The sequence below is a fragment of the Mobula birostris genome, chromosome 7, assembly GCF_030028105.1.
Source record: "Mobula birostris isolate sMobBir1 chromosome 7, sMobBir1.hap1, whole genome shotgun sequence".
Lineage (NCBI taxonomy): Eukaryota > Metazoa > Chordata > Chondrichthyes > Myliobatiformes > Myliobatidae > Mobula > Mobula birostris.
Genome location: NC_092376.1, coordinates 6,615,884 through 6,633,938, shown reverse-complemented (window position 1 = coordinate 6,633,938; position 18,055 = coordinate 6,615,884). Strand labels below are relative to the sequence as shown.

Here is an 18,055-nt window from a genome sequence, read left to right as displayed (position 1 = left end):
TTAATGGCCCATAATTTACCTGTGACAGTGTTGAAAGATCCTTCGGCAGGGTTATTCCTAAATATTTTAATGATTTAGCTTCCCACTTAAGATCGTACGTATCCTGCAATTTTTTGGATGGTGTATAATTTAGGGACATAACCTGCGTTTTCTTTACATTTATTTTATAACCTGATACTTTCCCAAAGTCATCCAACAGTGTAAACAATCCTATAAATGATTTTTCTGGTTCACTCAGATAGACCAAAACATCATCTGCGAATAACGCCACTTTCTGTTCAATCCCTGCCACCTTGATACCTTTTACGATTTCGTTCTGTCTTATTAGTTGGGCAAGCGGTTCAATATATAGTGCAAAAAGGAGAGGAGAAATTGGGCATCCCTGTCTAGTGCCTCTCTCTAAGATGAAGGAGTCAGAGGGGTCCACATTTATCTTAATTTGGGCTGTAGGGCTGTCATATAGAGCCTGAATTACTTTAATAAACTTTTCTTGAAAGCCGAATCTTCCTAACACTCTGTATAGGAATGCCCAACTAACCGAATCAAAAGCTTTCTCAGCGTCCAATCCTACTACCATTGTCTCTGTTTCGTTCTTATTAACCTGTTCTAATATGTGCAAAGTTCTCCTTATGTTGTCCTGTGTTTGTCTTTGTTGAATAAATCCAGTCTGGTCTAAATGGATTAGGCCAGGTAAAAACTTTTCCAATCTGCGCGCTAATATAGATGTAAATAGTTTGTAATCTAAATTAAGAATACTAATTGGCCGATAATAGCCACATTCTAGTTTATCTTTACCCTCTTTAGGAATAACTGAAATAATCGCTTCTCTCCAGGAAGGTGGAGTTTCTCCTCTCTGCAAGATCCAATTAAAGGTGTTAAGTAGTAATGGGGCTAACTGTGTCTTCAGGGACTTGTGCCACTCTTCTGAGGTAAACCCATCAGAACCCAGGGACTTTCCAGCCTTTAACCTAGAGATGGCCACGTTCAGTTCTTTGACAGTTACTGGTTCTAATAAACTTTCATTTTGTAAATCTGTAAGTTTAGGTAGATCTAAAAAATTCAATACACTATATAGGGCTCATTGGGGGCCCAGGGTTGGGAGTACAGCTCTCGATAATATGTTTCAAAACTCTCTTGAATTTTCCCTATTGTACTCTCCACAAGCTTTGTCTTTGGATTCTTTATTTTATGGATTGTATTGTCTGCTTGTTGTTTTCGTAATTTATATGCTAATAATCTAGCTGATTTACCTCCTACTTCATAATTCTTTTGTCTCAGGTAAAGAAAATTTCTTTGAGTTTCCAACGTATAAATATCGTCAATTTCACTTTGCAATTTCCTAATTTCTGTTTTCGATTTGAATTACTTTTGTTGCTATCTACAACTTGAAGTTGTTTTAATTTTCCTTGAAGGTCTGCTAATTTTTGTGCATTGATTTTTTTCATGTGAGTGGTAATGGAAATAATTTTCCCTCTCAGTACAACTTTCAATGTATCCCATAAGATCACTGGTGATGTTTCTCCTGTGTCATTAAGGTCTAGATATTCTTTGATTTCTCCCCTTAATCTCTCCATTAATTTCGGGTTATTGAGTATATGTGAGTTTAGCCTCCATAGTGTTTTCCTCATTTTCCTTTCCAGGATTAGAGACATAGAGACTGGGCTATGATCCAACAGATCAATTGTTGCAATATTACAGTTTTTTATCCTGAGTCTATCTGTATTAAAGATAAAGAAATGGTCTATCCTTGAATAGGCTGAATGAGGGAAAGAGTAATGTGCATAATCTTTACTAGTAGGGTGTAATTCCCTTCAGACATCTATAATTCCCAACTCCTCCATCAATGAATTCATTTTCCGAGTCAGAGGTTTATTCTGAGTAACAATTCTTGAAGAATCTAATACAGGATTTAATCTAATATTAAAATCCCCTCCTCAAATTACTACCCCTTGAGAACTGACCATTAGGTCAAAAATGTGTCTATAAAATGACCATTTACAACCTGGAGGAGCATAAACATTCAGCAATGTTATTTCTGTACCTTCTATTCTTCCTGTGATTTTTACAAACCGTCCTTCTTTGTCTTTAGTCTCTGAAATATGTTCATAATTAAGAGTACTTGATATTAAAGTAGTTACCCCTCTTTTGTGACTCAATTTATATGATGAATAAAATACATGCTTAAAGCCCATTCTTTTTAATTTTCCATGTTCAGATTGGCTCATATGTGTTTCCTGGAGGAAAGCTATTTGTGCCCTCTCTTTTTTCAATTTAGACATAATCTTATTTCTTTTAATTGAATTCAAAACCCCATTAACATTATAGGAAATTATTTTTACCAATTCAGTTTGCATTCTTCTCTAGTAGAAAAAAAAACTCTCCTTTTCTAACCAAACAGTAAGCAATCCCTTCTCAACAGTAAGCCAAGACATATAACCACACCCTAGACATTTTTGAACGTGTAACATTTGAAAATTTTTCCCGACTTCCCACAGTGAGGGCTGAGCACCGACCCGCATCAGTTCAGAGGGATAACCTCTATCTTCACCCTGTGTTAGAGGGCCCTCAGCAGTTTGAATAATCATAGAGAATTTTCTCCTATTTATGTCTCGACCAAATTGCTATCATTCAAGTTATTCCGCCTAGTTTATTTTCAGTTACCAGTTTTCATTTTACCTTTAAGTCCGATTTACTCTTTTCAGGCATTTCTCTTAATTAATCTGTATTCTCTGTACATTCACGTCTGAATATTTGCAGCTTTTCCTTGTAGTTTGACACTCTGATTCGTGTGGAGTGTCCTCGCCGCACTAACTGCCACGACTTCTGCCGAATCCTCTCCAGTAGCGACTCCGGTTGGGTGATAACTTTAATAGGTAGTCCCCGGTCTGCCAGGTCCGACGTTGCCTCCTCCACCAGAGCGTAAGTTTTTGTCCCTTCGTCGTAAAAGACTCTCAGCCGAGCTGGATACAGGGTCTGGAATCTGATGTTGTTTTCCTTCAGGACTCTCCGTGTTTCCATATATTCCTTCCGTCTGGCAAGAATCCCCGGTGCGTAGTCGTGGTCTAAACTGATTTTACAGTTGTTCCACATGAAGCCTTTATTTTGCCATGCCCTTTTAAGCACCTCTTCCTTCGTTCTGTAACTGAGAAATCTGACCAGAATCGATCTGGGCTGGGCGCCTGCCGGGGGCTGTGGTGCCAACGCGCGGTGAGCCCTTTCTATCTGTAGGTCTTTTGCGGCTGGTATATCAAGGTTCTCTCTAAGCAGCTTCTCTATGAAGGGAATCATCAATCCGGGTTTACCTTCGGTTCCTTCGGGAACTCCGTAAATCCTCACATTTTCCCTTCTTGAGCGGCCTTCTTGATCTATTAGTTTCCACTGGAGCTGCTCTTGTAGCTTTAGCATTTCTGCTATCACTTCCTCGGCGTTTTGTAGCTTCTCTTCAATTCCAACAATCCTCGCTTCGGCTTCATCTATCCGCGAGTTAGTTTTTACTATTTCTCCTTTAATATCTTCCAGCTGTTTGCTGTTATCTTGTCGGAACTCGCGAATCTCTCCGAGAATCAAGGACGGAGTCACCGATTCCCCCTCATTATCTCCGTCCTGGCTTGCTGTGGGGGAGCTAGGCCCGTCGCCTTGCTGCGTCTCTTTATGTTTATCAGCCTTCGGAGCGGACTTTTTAATCTTGTTCTTAGACATCATCCTTGCCCCTTTTATTAATATAGTTATGCAATATTAAGTATTTGTCTAAATTCGATTTTGGGGCAGTTTACCTTCTTTTTTGTCGAGAGACCTTTTCCTTATGCCGCCATTCCCTTGATGACCCGGAAGTCCCCCGGTCAATAGTTTCTTAATTAGTTAGGGCATCAAAGGTTACGGGGAGAAGGCAGCAGAATGGGGTTGAGAAGGATAAATAAATCACTCCAAGGACCAAGTGGCTAAATTCTGTGTCTTATGGTCTTATCGTCTATAATGGGATCATTACTTTACGCTTCAATGTATATGTGATCAAGTGTGGGCACGTGGCCAAGTGGTTAAGGCATTCGACTAGCGACCTGAAGGTCGTGAGTTCGAGCCCCAGCCGAGGGAACGTGTTGTGTCTTTGAGCAAGGCACTTAATCACACATTGCTCTGCAACGACACTGGTGCCAAGCTGTATGGGTCCTAATGCCCTTTCCTTGGACAACATTGGTGTCGTGGAGAGGGGAGACTTGCAGCATGGGCAACTGCCGGTCTTCCATACAACCTTGCCCAGGCCTGCACACTGGAGAGTGAAGACTTTCCAGGCGCAGATCCATGGTCTCGCAAGACTAACAGATGCCTTTAATTTAATATGTGATCAATAAATCTGAATCTGATCTGAATTACAGGAAGTCATGATGACTTATTAAACATTAGATTTATTTGTCACATATACATCAAAGCAACCAAACATACGGTGAAACATGTCATTTCCATCAATGACCAACACAGTCAAGAATGTGTTGGCGGCAGCCCGCAAGTATCACTACCCTTCCTGTGCCAATATAGCATGCCCACAACTCATGAACCTGAATCTGTATGTCTTTGGAATATGGGAGGAAACTGGAGCACCTAAAGGGAACCTACACGGTTATGGGAAGAACACAGAAACTCCTTACAGACAGTGGTGGGAATTGAACACCAATCTTCCTATCGCTGGCTCTGTAAAGCGATGTGCTAACTGCTAAGCTACCATGCTCCCCATGTTACAGCAGAACAGGCTGTAGATACTTTCAAAGTATGGATCTCTTGCTACTTACTTTCATTGTTAAGGGTGACGATAACATCTTCCACAATGCAGTCAGGTAGAAAGCCTGGTGTTTTCGACAGTAACCCAATTAAGGAAGCAATCTTCAGTCTGACCGAACTCTCGTTCTCCTGTAATGGAAATACATTTACTTTCCCAACATGGCTTATGAAACAAACAGCAAGCTACTTTAACGTTAACAGTTCCCGAGGTTATTTATAGGAACAATTATAAAACAAAACTTGGTGACGAGAGAGAAAAGATATTGGAGAGTGGGTGTGGATGACGAACTTCAATAGATGTACCAAGGAGATCATCCTAACTGGTTGCATCACAGGCTGATATGGAAACACCAATATCCTGGAAAGGAAAAGGCTACAGAAAGTGGTAGATACAGCTCAATCCTTCACCAGCAAAGCCTTCCCTATCATTGAGTAAATTTACTCAAGAAAGAGGAATCCATCTTCAGACCCTCCCCACCATCCAGGCCACGTTCTCTTATCGCTTCTGCTGTCAGGAAGGAGGTAAAGAGGCCTCAGGATCCACGCCACTAGGTTCAGGAACAGTTATTACCCCCAACCATCAAGTTCCCGAAGCAGGGTGGATAACTTCACTCACCTCAACTTTGAACTGATTCCACAACCTGCAGATGCATTTTCACAGACTCTATAACTCATGTTCTTTGCTTCAGTTATTTATTTACACAACTAGCCCGCGCCCTCATGGCCCACTGTCCATAACCCTTGACCATGGGGATCGCTGGTCTTCAATGCTTGCAGACCTGACCCCCACAGGTCGCTGGCCTTCAACTGTGCAGTGCTCTGACCTGTACACCGACCACAGGCTCCTGCCCTTAACTCTTCATTCACTGCTCTGTCCTCTAACTCCCCACCTCATACCTGTCCCTTAATCCGAACCTGACCCCTAACTCCCCGTTCTGTACCAGCGGTGTGATGAGGAACTACTGTGTGCTTGTTCTTGCAGAAAAGTGGTTCCAGGACAATAGCCCATGCACCATCAATCATGACCATGACACTCAGGGACTTGGGCTATATATACTTCGTGTGACTGTACGTTTTAGTGCTATTGGAATTATACATGCCTTGTGCTGTGCGTGACTGTTGGCACTGCGTTTTGCATCGTGGCCCCGCAATAATGCTGTTTCGTTTGGCTGTATTCATCTAGAAGGCTGGATGACAATTAAACTTGAACTTAGCTTACTTACACCTCAAATTTCGCCTCCCTCCCTCCCTATCCCCTCTCCCATTGCAGTCAATTTTGGGTGCTGCCCTGGACTAGAAGACACTCTATTTGCCAAAGTCTTTAAGAGAATGTGAATGGAATATTGGATGCCTGCACATCAGAGGAATGGGAATAATAGGGAGAATGGGAATAACAGACTGTCCCATCATCCCTACAAACCTAAACATAGCCAAGTCGGAGCCACGGCCTTGGCGGACATCGCAGCTCAGCGTCACCTTGACCAGAAGGTGTGAGTGTTGGTTACAGAGACCACCGACTATGGCAAGGGCTGTACCTTATAGTAGTGGTCAAGGAGGATCCGTACCACTCCCTCCACACTCTCAGCCTCCACAGGCTTCTTTGCAAACTGTAGAAGGTACTGCAACGCTTCAGTGGGGCTTGTGGATTTGCACAGGTCAATGTGGAGGGCTGCAGATTTACTGGGCTTTGCCAGTCGGAGCTTCTTGGCTGGAACCTCTTCATGTGGCTGTTGCTATTTTCGGAGACAGAAAAACATCAGAATCAGATTTATTATCACTGATAAATGTTTTTAAATTTCAAAGTTCAAAGAAAATTTATTATCAAAGTACATGTACATCACCATAAATTTGTTCTTTTGCGGCAGCAGTACAGAACAATACATATAAAAATTACTATATGTTGAGCACCACAGTAGCACAGCGATCAGCACGATGCTATTACAGTTCAGGATGTCGGAGGTCAAACATCAATCGAGTGTCCTCTGTAAGAAAGTTTGCAATGTTCTTCCCGTGACCATGTGGATTTCCTCTGGGTGCTCCAGTTGAGGAGCTCCAATTGTTGAGAAGGAGGAGAAGATGGCGGCACGACACAGCGTGAATGATATCTGTAATCTGTCAAGTAGGGTGCCGTGCACAATTCTGAATTGATGGAGACAGACGTGAGAGTACGGAGGAACATCTGGAGAAACTTCTGAAATGCCCGCTTCGCTGCCGCTGCTACTGTGTGGTAACCGGAACCTCCGGAGCAGAAGGCCCCGAATCCTCGGCTTTGCTTGTTTCAGCGGCCGGGGTGAGGTCGAAGGCGCTCGGCAGAGGATGGCGCTCGGGAGGCTGTATCAGAGGGGCTGATCGGAGGCTCGAAGTTTTCGGACGGACAGACTCAGTGTCAGCTGTGGTCGGCTGCTTCCAATGCATCAACAGTTGTCGGTGCCTGGAGGTTTATGGCAGGGAGTTTCTCCCTTTTGCCGCCTGCTATTGGGGACTATTGGGAGTCGATCAGGACTTGAGACCTTTTTTTTTTACCGTGCCCATGGTCTGTTCTTTATCAAATTATGGTATTGCTTTGTACTGCCGTAACTATATGTTATAATTATGTGGTTTTGTTCAGTGTTAGTCTTTGGTTTCTCCTGTTCTTCTGTGATATCACTCTGGAGGAACATTGTACCATTTCTTAATGCATGTATGCATTTCTAAATGACAGTGAAAGAGGACTGAGTGTACTCATAAACTAATCTAAATCATTGACTGTGTTTTCAGGCTCCTGTAACCTCCCCCAATGGTAATAATGAGAAGGGGGAAAGAGGGAATGTCCTGGGTGCTGAAGGTCCTTCATAATGGATGTCGCCTTCTTGACGTATTGCCTTTTGAAGATGTCCTCGACACTGGAGGGGCTATTGCCCATGACAGAGCTGGCTGAGTTTACAACCCTCTACAGCTTTTTCCGATCCTAGGCGAAGTCTCTAAATACCAGACGGTGGTGCAACCAGTTAGAAAGTTCTCCACAGTAGATCTGTAGAAATTTGCTCGTCTTTGGTGACATACCAAATCTCCTCAGACTCCTAATTAAGTTTAACCTTCGGTGTACCTTTGTCAAGATTGCATCAATATGTTGGGCCCAGGGCAGATCTTCAGAGATGTTGACAGCCAGGAATCTAGTAAAGAGAATTAACTCTGCAAACAATTTTGGCTTCACATAAGAGAACCACTGAGTTGGGCCACTCCAGCCTTGCAGACCCTGGAAAGCCCAACATAAAAGGCAAATGTGATTTTTCTGTGAATTTCAAAGACCCATTCCAATAATCTCAGTCCCTAGCATCTGCAACATGGAGCGCGGTCACAGCAGAGCATCATAAAGGATCCGCACCACCCAGGCATGCTCCTTTCTCGCTGCTGCCATCGAGGAGGAGGTACAGGAGCTTCAGGACCCACACCACCAGGTTCAGGAACAGTTATTACCTCTCAGCCATCAGGCTCCTGAACGAGGGTGATAACTTCACTCACCTCAACACTCAGCTGTTCCTACAACCTATGGACTCATCTTCAAGGACTCTTCATCTCATGTTTTCAATACTTATTGCTTATTTATCTTTTTCTCTCTCTTCTTGTATTTGCAGTTTGTCTTTTGCCTTTGCTATTAAGTTTTTTTTTGTACTTACTAAGTCCCAATGAATCTCAGGATAGTATCATCATCATCATCAGGTGCCATGCCCAGTTTGAGCTTTGACTGCCATGGTCCACATACTCCTGTTTCGGGTCAAGTGGATCAATTCATTGGTATTCATTTCCAATTCTCTGGCTGCTGTCTCCATCATCATTTGTCTTTGTCTTCCTCTTGCTTTCTTCCCTTCAATCTTTCCCATAGTTACCGTGCATTCTAACTCCTCTTTCCTAATCACATGTCCAATGAAGTTATGTTGCCTTTTCATGATCTCATACGTTATTTCTCTTTTTGTGTTTGCTCTGTTCATGACATCCTCGTTAGATATTCATTTCGTCCATGATATTCTTTGCATCCTCCTCAAAAACCACATCTCTGCTGCTTCAATTCGTTTCCTCATGTTACTAGATATTGTCCAACATCCTGAGCCATACAACATAACTGGATAAACGTAACATGTACTCTGAGGCGGGTTGTCATGCCTAGTTTAGTATTGGTCAGTATACTCTTCATTCTCGTAAAGGTGTCTTTTGTCATCCCTATTCTTCTTTTGATGTCCATGTCGCACCTGCCATCTGATGTCACCCAGCTTCCTAAGTAGCAAAAGTTCTGTACTTGTTTTATGTCTTCCCCATTTATTCTCAGCCTGCAGATAGGATTCTCCTTCTTTTTGGATATCACCATACATTCTGTCTTTCTGCAATTGATAGATAGACCTATTTTTGCACTTTCTTCAACAATTATATCACTTAAGTTTTGTAGTTCTTCTTCCATACTTGCAATTAACAGTGTCATCTGCATATCTGAAATTACTGATGTTTTCACCAGCTTTGATTCCCAAAATGTCTCTTATTTTTTGTGATATTGTTTCACTGTACACATTAAATAAATCAGGGGAGAAAACACACCCTTGTCTAACGCCTCTCTTGATTTTCATAAACTGACTCACTTCTCCATCTATTCTTACAGCGGCAGTTTGTTCCCAGTACAGATTTCTGATTAGGCGGAGGTCTTTCGAATCTAGATGTAGAGCTTCCTGTAATATTTCAAATAACTTATTGTGCTTCACTTTGTCAAACGCTTTTGTATAGTCGATAACACAAACAAAAATCTTTTTGCACTTGAATAAACAGGATAGTATATGATGACACATATAGTAGTGAGCAAAAGTCTAAGGCACATATATACAGCTGGGGTGCCTAAGACTTTCGCACTGTACTGTATTTTGTCAACGTGGAGCGGAGAGCAAATTTGTAAATCTGGCAGGAGCAAAGGATACGAGAAATGGTGAAGGAGGAGCTCTACGGAAAGGTGGCAGAGGAGGAGTGCCAAGAGCGGGGGATTTGCGCGGGTGCAGACTCACTCAGCCCTGAGACACCAGGCTCGGTCATTTGATTCCAAACAATTGGTTTATTGATCATTACAGAATGTCTCTGCGGTGTTCCCCATGCCCACCCTCTCCTTTCTCTTTTCCCAACCATGATTCCCCTCTCCCTGCCCCCTCCCCACTCTCAGTCCACAATAGAGACCCAGATCAGAATTAGGTTTATCATCACTCACATATGAAATGAAATTTGTTTTTTTTGTATCAGCAGTACAGTGCAATATATCAAATTACTACAGTTCTGTGCAAATATCTTAGGCATTCTAACTATATGTGTGCCTCCGTCCTGACGAAGGGTCTCGGCCTGAAACGTCGACTGCACCTCTTCCTACAGATGCTGCCTGGCCTGCTGCGTTCACCAGCAACTTTGATGTGTGTTGCCTATATATGTGTGCCTAGGACTTTTGCACGCATTTTTTGATAATAAATTTCCTTTGCACTCTGAACGTCATCATTTATTATTTATCCACTTCTATCCTGAAATTTCTTACCAAATTGGCTTCAGGCAGCATATTGGATCATAAAGTATTGGATGAAAATAAAAGTTCTCCCTCTTTTCTCCAGTTCTCTGCCTAATTATCTGAAACATCTATCAACAGGAAGGCTATTTTTTTGGTTAGGCAGTGTATGTGAGCCAGTGCACAGAGATGTTGGGATAAACCAAATGTAATGAGCAATGAACAGAACAACACATTAGCGTAACACAATTACACTATCCAATTCTCACTGTTCTCCCCGTGTCCATGTGGATGCTCCGGACTCCTCCCACATCCCAAGGACCATAAGACATAAGAGCAGAGTTAGGCTTTTCAGTCCATTGAGTCTGCTGTGCTATTCCATCACAGCTGATTTATTATTCCTCTCAACCCCATTCTCCTGTCTTCTCCCCATAACCTTTGACTAATCAAAAAGACGTACAGGTTAGTAGGTTAATTAGTCACATGGGTATAATTGGGCAGTGTGGGCTCGTTAGCATGCTGTGTCCCTCATTAAATTAAAAGATATAAAATAGACACAACTGAACCCACTGGGAAATGCCTCATTCAGACTGTGGAATAAACACAAGAGATTCTACAGATGCTGGAAATCCAGAGTAGCACACACAAAATGTTGGAGGAACTTAGCAGGTCAGGCAGCATCAATGGAGAGGAATAAAGAGTCAATGTTTCAGACCGAGACCCCTCGTTGCAAAATGCTCTGTGACAGAATGGCTGTGAACTGCTGAGGCATATTTTGCCAGGAACTTGGCTGTACATCTGAGGGAAGGTTAGCCAGAGGGTGGTGAATCTGAGGATTTCATTGCCATGGACGGCTGTGGAGGTCAAGTCATTCGATATACTTAAAGCTGAGGTTGATTAGTAAAAGCATCAAGGGTTATGGGAAGAAGGCAGAAGAGTGGCCTATTTCTGCTCCTATGTCTTATGATCCTATAGAAGGGAGGAATAGGAAATAGTGAAGGTGGGGTGAGATGTAGAGGGGTGGGAGGCTCACTCAAGCCTCTTAAATGGAGCTCTTGTACAATAATGCATGAAACCTTGATCTATTGGGGTCATGGTCCTGACACCCTATCGTCTACCTGCACCTTCTCTGTATTTGCAACACTGGGTTCTGCATTGTTATTGCTTTTCCTTTTATATTAGCTTGATTTACAGATAAAGATCAGTTTTACTTGTCACACGTACATCAAAACATGTTGTGAAATGCATCGTCTGCATCAAATCAAATCAGCAAGGATCGTGCTGAGGGAAGCTGCAAGTGTCACTGTGCTTCGGGCACCAACATAGCATGCCCACGTCTAACACTAGCCCGAACATCTTTGGAATGCAGGAGGAAACCAAAGCACCCAGAGGAAACTCGCATGGTCATGGGGAGAACATACAAAGAGAGGCTGGAACGTTGACGGATAATCTGTCTAGATGGGATTTCAACGGTACCTTGGTAAATGTGACAATAATTACCAAATTTGGAAAAAAGATTTCTGATGTGGGAAGGGAAAAAAATGTAACTGAACGCCAATAAGTGGCGAGGCAGACTGTTTTCCTTGTGCACCACTCACTCTGATGGTAAATACTCCACGTTTGTTTACAATAGGTCTGTTAGTGATTGAAAATCTGGCTAAGTGGCACCACAATGACAAACCGCTTACTCAATGTCAGCAAGACCAAGAAGGAGGCATCATCGGGGGTCAGAAACTTTAAATTCCTCAAGTGTTTTCATTTTGGATAACCTGTCCTGGACCCAGTATGGACTGAGTGAGAGTGGGAAGGGGGCAGGGAGACGGGTATTTATTTATTTACTGAGATACAGCATGGAATTCCAGTCACGCTGATTTAACCCTCGCCTAATTAGAAGTCAATTTACAATTTACCTACCGACTGGTATGTCTTTGGACTGGGAGGGGACACCGGAGCTCCCGGAAGAAGCCCTCACGGCCACCGGGAGAACATACAATCTCCTTACAAACAGCAGCGGGAATTGAACCTGGGTCACCTGTACTGTATAGCTATACGCTAACCACTACACTACCGTGGCGCCCCACAGAATCGTGGTTGGGAAAAGGATGAAGAGAGAGGGGAGGGAGCAGGAAGCACCAGAGAAATTCTGCAATGAACAATAAACCAATTGTTTAGAATCAGATTAGCTTGTCTGGAGCCTCAGGCTGGGTATGCCTGCACTAAACCACCACCCACCCGTAGCAACCAACCCACACCCTTCCAGGTGCTCCACCCTCACTATTTCTGACATCCTTTGGGCTCCCGTTGACAAATACACTGCTATGCAAAATTCTTAGGCACCCTGGCTATATATATTTGTGCCTAAGATTTTTGCACAGTACTGTATGGCAGTGATCATACACCTGATTCTGACAGATGTGTGGAACTGTCAGTTTACAAACAGACATTAAGTTAATGCACTGAGGCAAAATTCACTAAGGCTTAGCACAGCATACCACTAAAAACATTTGGAGTGGAGAATCTGTTTTCCCTCAGATGACTGTGTCAGTCATCTCTCTGAAACAGTGGTGTCAAGAAAACAACCTCTCCCTCAATGTCGCAAAAACAAAGGAGCTGGTTGTGGATTACAGGAGGAATGGAGATGGGCTAACCCCTATTGACATCAATGGATCTGGGGTTGAGAAGGTGAACAGCTTTAAGTTCCTTAGCTTAAACATCACTGAGGACCTCATGGGGTCTTGTGCACACCAGCTGTGTGGTGAAAAAGGCACAACAGCGCCTCTTTCACCTCAGACGGTTGAGGAAGTTTGGTATGGGCCCCCAAATCCTAAGAACTTCCTACAGGGGCACAATTGAGAGCATCCTGACTGGCTGCATCACTGCCTGGTATGGGAACTGTACCTCCCTCAATCGCAGGACTCTGCAGAGAGTGGTGTGGATAGCCCAGCGCATCTGTAGTTGTGAACTTCCTGTGATTCAGGACATTTACAAGGACAGGTGTATAAGAAGGACCCGTAGGATCATTGGGGACCCAAACCATCCCAACCACAATCTATCCCAGCTGCTACCATCCGGGAAGCGGTACCACAGCATAAAAGCCAGGACCAACAGGCTCCAGGACAGCTTCTTCCACCAGGCCATCAGACTGATGAACTCACGCTGATTTGAGTGTACTCTATATTACATTGACTGTTCTATTTATCATAAGTTATTATAAATTACTATGATTGCACATTGCACATTTAGACGCAGATGTAACGTAAAGATTTTTACTCCTCATGTATGTGAGGGATGTAAGAAATAAAGCCAATTCAATTCAGTTCCAAAGTTAATTCAGTTGCCATGAATTTGCTCTCAACTGAAAGGCTGTGCTGACGTTGAAGGGTCCACAGGAGGTACATGAGAATGATCCCAGGAATGAAAGGGTTAACGTATGAGTAAGGTTGATGGCTCGGGGACTGTACTCTCTGGTCTAGCAGAATAAAGGGGGGAGGGAATCACATTGAGCTCTACCGAATATTGAAATGCCTTAGATAGAGCGGATGTGGGGAGGATGTTTCCCATAGTGGGGAATCTATGACCGGAGCGCACAGACTCAGAATAGAGGGACGTCCATTTAGAAGAAAGATAAGGAGGAATTTCTTTAGCCAGAGGGTTGTCAATCTGTGAAATTCATTGCCACAGACAGCTGTGGTGGCCAGGTCACTGGGTGTATTTAAGGCAGAGGTTGATAAGCTCTTGATTATTAAGGGTATCAAATGTTACAAGGGAATGACAGTAGAATGGGGTTAAGAGGGATAATAAGTTAGTCATGATCGAAAGGTGGAACAGACTGGATGGGGCAAATGGCCTAATTCTGTTCCTATGTCTGAAAAGTCTCTCAGAGTCTACGTTCAGAGTCTCACCAAAATGTTTTCTCCAGGACTGTAGCCTTGCTTCTCGGCTGAATCATATTGTCAGCCTTAGGTTACGTGCTCAGATCTCTGGAGTGTGAATGGAACTGACTGCCTTCATTTCGAGCCAACACTGTGACCTGTCGTCACCGATAACTGGACTCAGAACACACGCACATACAGCCTGGCGGGGAGAGAGGGGCCTGGAAGAGGTGGTTTTTGGCTGGCCTGCCTGGGGAGCAGTTGCTCTGGAGCACCACATTGCTGTACAGCTACCTGTGGGATGGGCTAGAGTGCCACTTTAGTTGGTCCGCATGGGTGGAGGGACAGGACTGTACGCAAGTTCAAAGAGGATATACCTTCCCTGCTTTGTGTAATTTTGTATCTGGATGTGTGGGAGTCCCCAGATTGGATTAGTTAAGAGGGAACGTGCCGTCCTATTTTTAATGCTCAAATTTTATAGATCCAAACAGTATTTTTAGGCCTAGTGCAATTACGAAGAAAGCATGGTAGCACTTCTACTTCCTTAGGAGTTTGCAAAGATTCAGCATGACATCGAAGACTTTGACAAACTTCTATAGATGTGTAGTGGAGAGTATATTGACTGTTTGCATCACAGCGTGGTATGGAAACACCAATGCCTTGAAATGAAAATCCTACAAAAAGTAGCGGATGTGGCCCAGTCCCCCACGGGTAAAGCCCTCTCCACTACTGAGCTCATCTGCACAGAGCGCTGTCGCAAGAAAGCAGCATCCATCACCAGGGACTCAGGTTATGCTCTCTCTTCACTGCTACTATCCAGAAGGTGGTACAGGAGCCCCACAACTCAAACATCAGGTTCAGAAACAGTTATCACCCCTCAACCAACAGACCCTTGAACCAAAGGAGATAGCTTCACTTGCCCCATCATTGAAATGTTCCCACAACCTATGAACTCACTTTCAAGGACTCTTCATCTCATGTTCTTGATATTTATTGTTTATTTATTTATTTTTATATTTGCAGTTTGTTGTCCTTTGCACCCTGGCTATACACCAGTGGGTGCAGTCTGTCATGATTGTTGAATTTATTGAGTATGCCCACAAGAAAATGAATCTCAGGGTTGTATATGGCAATATACGTGTACTCTGATAATTAATTTACTTTGAGCTTTGAACAATTACTTTACTCAAACTTTAAAGTATCATCAGTTGTCATCTTGCAGTTTCTATTGACCCCTAACCCCTCTATTGTGAATGGCAGTCGACCTTGCAAGTAAAGAATTGAAACGTACATTTAGGCTGTCCGTTGGTCAGGGTCGACCATAGATGCCTTTATCCAAGCTGTCTATGTGATATACAAGCAGGAATTTGCTCTGTTAAGGGAAGCTATGCTCTTTAATCACCTTTCTCCCTGGGCTGTCTGCACTCTATTTACAATCTCTCCTTGCCTGGACATGATGTTAACTCTTGCCTTACTGCAGCTTCCACAGACCAATCCAGTCAGTCACTCTCCTTCAATAGACTAAAAAAATTCCACAACAGTGCTTTCACACAACATCCAATAGCTGGCAGTGATGCAGCAGTTAAAACAGGTTGAGCATTCCTTATCCAAAACCCCTGGGGTCAGAAGTGTTCCAGGTTTTGGAATATTTGCATTTATGAAATGATAAACCCTGGGGATGGGACCCATGTCTGAACACGAAATTCTCAACACAGGAGCCCCCAGGGCTGTGTCCTGAGCTCCCTCCAATCAGCTGATCAAATTTGTAGGTGACATGACATTGATAGGCCTTATTCTTTCCAGCAATGATGAGTCAGCCTATAGAGAAGTCAATGCCCTGACACAATGGTGTCAGGAAAGCAAGCTCTCCCCAATGTCAAAAAAACAAAGATCTAGATCATGAATTGAAAGAGTGGATTTGTCAGCGTTGTAGTGAAAATATGCTGCTTAATGGTATACTGATCATGAAACAGGCAAAGATCTTTAATGTCGATTTGAAAATTGAAAGTAGATGTTTCATGCACAAAGTTATGAAAAATATTATATAAAACTGTTCTCTCTTCCCCCCCCCCCCCCCCCCCCGTTGGAACTGGCGGCTGTTTAAAATAGATGGTGGATATGAAGCCAATCGCAGTGCTGGAACTCGGTCTGGGGCTGTCAGTCAAGTCTAGCAGTCTGTGGAGGACCCAGCTCCATCACGTCAGACTGAGGACTGTTCACTCTCAGCTTCACACCAGCTGCACATGTGATGTAAATGAATTTGTATTTATTTTTATTTCTTACATCCAAGGGAGTAAAACTCTTTATGTTAGTCTCTGTTGCAATGTACAAGCAATAAAGAGAAATGTGGATATTGCCCAAACACTTGAGATTGTATTTGTATTGTGTACGTACAGTCAGATACACAATCAGATCAGTGTGTATTGATCAGTCTGATGGCCTGGTGATAGAAGCCATCCCGGAGCCTGTTGATCCTGGCCTTAATGCTGTGGTACCGTTGGCCAGACGGAAGCAGCCGAAACAGTTTGTGGTTGGGGTGGCTGGAGTCCTTGATGATCCTCTGGGCCTTTTTTTTTTTACGCACTTGCTGAATAAATGTCCTAAATCAGGGGTGTCAAACTCATTTTAGGTCACGGGCCGGATTGGGCAAAATGCGATTTCATGCAGGCCGATCAGTTGTGCACGCGCGTGCTCCCACAGCTTCCGTTGCCTTCGTTTTTTCAACCTCCTCTCATGTGTCCCAGTTTCTGCTATAACTACAAAGTGTTTCACTTTACAAATTCTGTTTCTTATGAAGATTGCCTAGCAAGCATTATTTTTATGATTGGTATTAACTTACAGTCCTAGGCTACAAGAAAGTTGTGATGAGAGAGAGAAAAAACGATGCTATTTTGGCTAAGGTTGTTTTGGGAGCCACACCCTTTCCATTAATAAACCATTTGAAATCGAACATTAGCAGACACAAATGTAGATCTAACGAAACAAATTGTAAATGTAGGCTACACAACTGCACCTAATTTTTATTAGCCTGCTTCCAGCAATCAAACTCAGACAATGAACACAGTTAGCCTCTAATTTGTATTGAAATTGGCAGGATACTTGGTAGTGTGGAGGAGCAGAGGGATCTGGGGGTACATGTCCACAGATCCTTGAAAGTTGCCTCACAGGTGGATAGGGTAGTTAAGAAAGCTTATGGGGTGTTAGCTTTCATAAGTCGAGGGATAGAGTTTAAGGGACGCAATGTAATGATGCAGCTCTATAAAACTCTGGTTAGGCCACACTTGGAGTACTGTGTCCAGTTCTGGTCGCCTCACTATAGGAAGGATGTGGAAGCATTGGAAAGGGTACAGAGGAGATTTACCAGGATGCTGCCTGGTTTAGAGAGTATGGATTATGATCAGAGATTAAGGGAGCTAGGGCTTTACTCTTTGGAGAGATGGAGGATGAGAGGAGATATGATAGAGGTGTACAAGATAATAAGAGGAATAGATAGAGTGGATAGCCAGCGCCTCTTCCCCAGGGCACCACTGCTCAATACAAGAGGACATGGCTTTAAGGTAAGGGGTGGGAAGTTCAAGGGGGATATTAGAGGAAGGTTTTTTACTCAGAGAGTGTTTGGTGAGTGGAATGCACTGCCTGAGTCAGTGGTGGAGGCAGATACACTAATGAAGTTTAAGAGACTACTAGACAGGTATATGGAGGAATTTAAGGTGGGGGCTTATATGGGGAAGCAGGGTTTGAGGGGCAGCACAACATTGTGGGCCGAAGGGCCTGTACTGTGCTGTACTATTCTATGTCTATGAAATGATCACATTTACAATAATAGAATAGTCAGAAAATGAATGAATCGCTGGGTTGCTCCGGGATAGTTGCATCTCCCACAGGCCTAATTTAATTTGAAAGGCACGAATGC

At 43.3% G+C, this 18,055-nt stretch overlaps 1 protein-coding gene across 1 annotated transcript in view; it reads right to left on the bottom strand.

The window, feature by feature from the left end:
* ints4 (integrator complex subunit 4) overlaps nt 1-18,055 on the bottom strand; it is a 100,753-nt gene that overhangs the window by 72,629 nt on the left and 10,069 nt on the right. Inside the window, exons 2-3 of the mRNA XM_072262554.1 lie at nt 6,306-6,503; nt 4,782-4,899 (exon numbers count right to left, since the gene is read on the bottom strand). Of these exons, the coding sequence (XP_072118655.1) occupies nt 4,782-4,899; nt 6,306-6,503 (316 nt within the window). The remainder of the gene's footprint in view (nt 1-4,781; nt 4,900-6,305; nt 6,504-18,055) is intronic.